Source organism: Lactuca serriola, chromosome 5 (assembly GCF_051521515.1).
Source record: "Lactuca serriola cultivar US96UC23 chromosome 5, Lser_US96UC23_V15, whole genome shotgun sequence".
In the NCBI taxonomy this organism is placed as follows: domain Eukaryota; kingdom Viridiplantae; phylum Streptophyta; class Magnoliopsida; order Asterales; family Asteraceae; genus Lactuca; species Lactuca serriola.
The window spans coordinates 286,905,508-286,911,223 of record NC_136412.1 but is presented as its reverse complement, the minus strand read 5'-3'; the positions used below and the strand labels follow the sequence as shown (position 1 = coordinate 286,911,223).

Genomic DNA, 5,716 nt, shown 5'->3' with positions numbered 1-5,716 from the left:
AAACAGATGACCTTTACTAGGTCCGTCTTTCTTTTACTACAGTCCTACACTGCTATTACTTCATATTGCATATGTAAACTTGGTGTGTGTGCTCATTTTTCAATAAGCTGCAATATGTTTTCACATGACATACATGCCAAAAACTTGCTTTTGAGCCATTAAAAGCGGTGCGTACATCAATCATCTACTAAACTTGGCAGTGTTTCTATATTGATATTCCTTGCCAATTTAATTTAAAAAGGAGAGCAGAAAATATGTTAAAGTGGACAGAAATGGTACTGCTTTTCATTTTATATGGAATTGTTCTGCAACTACTGATGTGTTATATATATATATATATATATATATATATATATATATATATATATATATATATATATATATATATATATATATATATATATTGCTTCTACAGGTCTGTAACCCAGCGGTTGATATTGTTGTTGCATTCAAGAACCATTGAGGAGTCACCAACTCCTCTTTTAAGGCTTGAAGCATCACCAACAAGTGGATCAAAGAAAAGACCCAAACATGGAGAGGAGAGGGATAACTTCCATGCTTCCGTTGTGAGCTCAAGAGTGAGTAATATCTTCTTGCTCGTCTTTTAAACAAAACAATTACTTATCTTATTTTCAAGTCCAATATATATATATATATATATATATATATATATATATATATATATATATATATATATATATATATATATATATATATATATATTGTCTACAGGTTCTTGAAAAAGAGATTGCTCAAAATTCAAAGTTTATTAGGAATAATGGGACATGCCTTCCAAATCCAATCACATCAACAACTTTACGACAACAACCGGCGACTATGGAGAACCTCCCGGACGAGCTTTTATCAAACATATTCATCTGTTTATTTGCTAAACAGCTTGCTCAAATGAGATCTGTCTCCAAATCATGGAATGCCCTTTTATCTCATTCCTCTTTTATAAAATCCCACCTCCGTCGTTCCATCCATCACAACGATCAAATTCTCTTGATCTTCCAACATGAAGAATATTTTTCCGACTTTAAACCATTCACAGCAAAACCGAGTCGATCTCCCTGTCTTGAGCTCAATAATTTCATCAAACTCCCAGTTAACCCCCAACCTGAATGTACAAATGGTATCAATGTTATTGGTTCTGTTAACGGCTTAATATGCTCTACTTATGGTGATTCTGTCATTCACATTTGGAACCCTTCTCTCTCCTCCGTGTTAACTCTCCCGCCATACTCCACCCCCTCCAATGGTTACAATTCGTTCAAAATCCATTTCCGGTTTGGGTTTGATCCTAAATCAAATGATTACAAAGTTGTCAAGCTAACAGGCCTTAATGGACCATATGAAAATGTGGTTACATGGTGGCTGCAAGTTGAGATTTATAGTATGAGAAAAGGTTCCTGGAAGTTGATCACCGAAAGGTTTCCCTCTCACATCACAACCATTACCAATGGCGATGATGTTTGTGTTGATGGCCATGACGGCCGTCTACATTGGCTTGGTTATGATTATATTAGCGAGAATACTGATTTAAAAATGATAGTGGCATTTGATTTGGGTTCAGAGACATTCTGTGAGATACCTCTTCCAGATTCTATACTAAATGATGACCGGGATATTGTTTTAGGAGTTTTGGCCAAAAAGCTATGTGTGATGACACATGTTGGGGTTGATGGCACATGTGATGTGTGGGTGATGGATAAGTATGGGGTGGCTGAATCATGGGTCAAGCGCCATGTGTTTTCACAGTTTGATGTTGGCGCATGGTAATCGGTTTCCTCAAAAGGTTGCCAGAGCTTCTTAGTTGCAATCGAATGCTTATATATATATATATATATATATATATATATATATATATATATATATATATATATATATATATATATATATATATATATATAAGCATTCGATTGCAACTAAGAAGCTCTGGCAACCTTTTGAGGAAACCGATTACCATATATATATATATATATATATATATATATATATATATATATATATATATATATATATATATATATAATTTTTTTATATTTAATATTATTTATTGAATAATATATTTATTAAAAACTTATAAATTTTTTATTTCATTTCATGGTTTTTATTTCTCTATTAAATAGAGTATAGTATTTATATATATTTGATACATATTTGAAAGTCTTATATAAAATGTATTGTTAAAATGTATTGTTGGTTGTGTTAGGTTGTTGATAAATGTTAAGAAATTGAATTTGGCTGGTTGTATATGTGGACGATAGAGAAAATACTTTTTAATGAGAAATAGGGTGTGACTGGTTGCTTGTTAAACATAGTTTAAGGTGTCTTTTATTAAGAAATTATTTTATCGTTTTTTGTTGAAAATAATGTATAACTACGATATATGAAAATAGTAAAGACTCTAAAAGGAGTATATTTAAGGAGTGTGGGAGTATGGTTTGAAACTAAGTTGAGCTCGGCCTCCTAGTTCCATTGTAAGTTGGATGAATCGAGTCACATATGCTTTCAATAATGAAATTGACCATATATATTATGTACGAGCCTTGATATGTCGTATTGCTTTGAGCATGACGAGGTGATATCAAGACAATCTTGACAAGGTCCAAAGGATGGTAGTTAATGGCAATCTAAAGCGTTTGAGTATAGGTCAACACTTCATTTTCATTTTTTTTGGTTATCTCCCAAACTATATAGTCCACTCAACCATTCCCTCCACCTATTAAACCGTCTTCCGCCTCCACACTTCATATTATTTCCATTTTTTCCTTTCCGTCTACCTAACTACTACTTTTTCATCATGTTTAGTGTTCCAAACTCACATGAAACGGCACATTTCAAAGTATATCATTAACCTGAAATCCGATACCATAATAAACGAGTTGTCACGACATGACATGTTTATTGATTAGACTCAAACTCTCAACCCATTTACTGTTACGACACTCGTAACATGACACAAACCAAATACGACATAACACATTTGTCAGCTCTAATGACGATGATAATTAAAGTATGCTCAACTAAAAGATCATATATTTTGACTATTGTTTTGGATTAAAATTTTATTTTATTTTATTTATTTTTAAAGGACCTTGTATTTTTTCGATTTGGTTTTTAGCAGGTTAATGGGTAATCTTTCAATTTTAGACAAAAAGAAACCTTAATTTGTTTTTTTTTTTTTTCCAAAAAATACCCTATCCTCGACGAAGTTTTGTAAAAGAAAAAAAAACTAAGAGCTATTCACAAAGAAATTTGAAAAAAAAAATAATAATTAGAGCTATACCGAAAGAAAAGTAATCCAACGGTTTCTTTGGAAAAAAAATTAAGTTTTTTTTTTTTTTTTTTTTTTTTTTGAGAAAAAGTTATTATTGTTTTTATTTATAACTTTACTAATACGACCAAATTGAAAAATACAATTATTTTTTTTTCTTTTAAGCACATGGTGATATCATATAAAATTATAAATCCAAATAAAAACCTTACTTTCTCGCTCCATTATTTCTCACTTCTCTCTCCATTTTCAGGGGTGTTTGAGATTTTTTTTCGAAGACAAAAATCCTTTTTATAAAAGTTCTTTTAAAAAGTAAAAGTTAAAATTTTTTTTTAAAAATGTTTGGATAAAATTTCTTGACTTTTGAATTTTTTTTACCTTTTAAAAGACCAAATGTTACAAAAAAAAAAATAATAATAATAATAATTTCATGACTTTTAAAAAACCTTTTTTTTTTTTTTTATAAAAAGTTATTTTCAAAAGTTATTTTGTAATTTCCAAACATCTTTTAAATCTTTTTAATTTCAAAAAGTTATTTTAAAAACAATTAGTTATACGCGATTCGGACAACTTCAGCTTCCCCTTATGGTGACGAAGACCGATGGAAGGGCTCCCCACTAAAGCGGCGCAGTCGGAGAAATGTTTCAAAAGAGACCTTTCCAGCCAGGTTCAACACTCTTGTTCTCAGTTAGATCAGTTTTTAACTAATTCTTGCCTCTGTGAAGCTTAATTAGGGCCTATTTGGCTGTATTTGGATGCTTAATTGTATGGATATCTTAGGAAATGATAGTTGGTGTGGCTTTGTATCGGGTTTTTTCTTTGTTTTATTGGATGATTGCTGCATTCTTTTCCAGATGATTAGTTTTTTTTGGCTGTATACCAAAAGCAATAATATGGTGTATTCTTGGTTATTTCCGAGTTCTGCACTTGTGAATTGCTTAGGGGATTGGATAATTTGGCTATTAAAGTATGCTTATCCCTTCTTATATTGTAGGTCTTATCTTTTAGGTGTTGGTAAATAAATCCCCATTGATGGGACATGTGTGCATGGGTCCCGCCACACACATATATCACATCATTGAAGTTCATTTAAGATACCCCGTTAGAAATGTTTTTGCTAAACTGGTTTACTAAATTTGTTTTGATCAGCAATGGGGCTGCTTTCGGACCTGTAGAAATTGCTTACTGATAGATAATTTGAGACTAGAGTAGAAAAATGGAGGATAACATATGACGTATACATGAGGTAATACCTAAAAACTAAAATTTGCAAGTAATTCTCAAAATAATAGATTATCGAAAACATTATCATAATTGTCATATGGTAAAACAATCACATTAGACTACATAACCACTAAAATCATCGCGTGGATCGTTGTCTTTATACCAGGTTATGATTCCAAATATCTAATTATCATTCATAGATATACATCTTTAGATTATTTTTTATTATAATAAAGGTAATGGTAATGTGTCAGTCTTGTAAATGTTTCTACCTATACGCAACTGAAGATGTTCACAATAAATAGCATTTGTATTACTTCACTTGAATATCTGCTTGTGATGTACATGTTTCTTACAAAAGCTCTTATTTGACTAGATTTTAACAAAGAACCCCAAAATGTTTCTTAGGAGGTAGAGCGAAATGTAAGTTGTTTATTTAATGCTTCTTGTGTGTCTTCAATCATTTTATTTGTGTGCTTCAAATGTTAGAATTTGGTATAATGGTGTTAGTAATTATGGTAATAGCATCCTAGTTTTTTTTGGTTTAGTTGCAAGCTTTCTTACTTCCTTTGGTTTTCACATATTATCAATAAGTCATGCTCTTTCTTAAGTTTTGCTAATTTTAGTTATGAGGGAAAGTAGTAATGTTTGTTTTTTGGTGCTATATGTTATACTCTGTGATTTTTATCGCTTGTTTGATCGTGCTTGCTATAAATTGTTTCTAATACTGAGTGGTGTCTTCTTATGAGCTCAACTTGGATGCCCTTTATATAATATATTGGTTCTTGGGAGTTGCAAGTGTTTTTATCACTGGAACTGCTTATAAAGTGATTTAATATTGACAATAGTGCTGGAGTTCATGAAGTTCTAACTTTTAAGCCTTGCAATGTTGTTTTAGACACATTACTGTGCTATCTTAGTTTGCTTGGGTTCACACATCTATCACATAAGTTTACATTGAAAATGTGGCTCAGAACTTGTTAAGTTGTTGGCAACAACTTATTTAAAAATTCTTGTCTACTAAATTATTAATAGTATTAAGTTCATACCTGAGAGTCATTACAATTAATTATCAAAAGTAGATGGAGGGGACTTGGTTGAAATTTTAGTGTTTTTTTTTTACTGTGTACTCGTTTTAATTCGTTACTCAACCCGTTTGTCTGTAACTGTTGGGATATATTCATATCTTTTTATGATATCAACATAAAAGTA

At 31.0% G+C, this 5,716-nt stretch overlaps 1 protein-coding gene across 1 annotated transcript; it reads left to right on the top strand.

The window, feature by feature from the left end:
* Window positions 1-837: 837 nt before the first annotated feature.
* Window positions 838-2,270, top strand: LOC145050598 (F-box/kelch-repeat protein At3g06240-like). The gene is made up of 2 exons (XM_078998822.1): window positions 838-1,778; window positions 2,216-2,270. The coding sequence occupies exons 1-2, from the start codon at window positions 838-840 to the stop codon at window positions 2,268-2,270; spliced, it is 996 nt and encodes a 331-aa protein (XP_078854948.1).
* The last annotated feature ends 3,446 nt before the right edge of the window (window positions 2,271-5,716 follow it).

Coding starts and splice junctions, on each gene's coding strand:
- LOC145050598 (XM_078998822.1), top strand. CDS start 838: ATGGAGAACCTCCCGGACGAGCTTTTATCAAACATATTCATCTGTTTA. Junction 1,779..2,215: donor CAGTTTGATGTTGGCGCATG/GTAATCGGTTTC, acceptor TGGTTGTGTTAG/GTTGTTGATAAATGTTAAGA.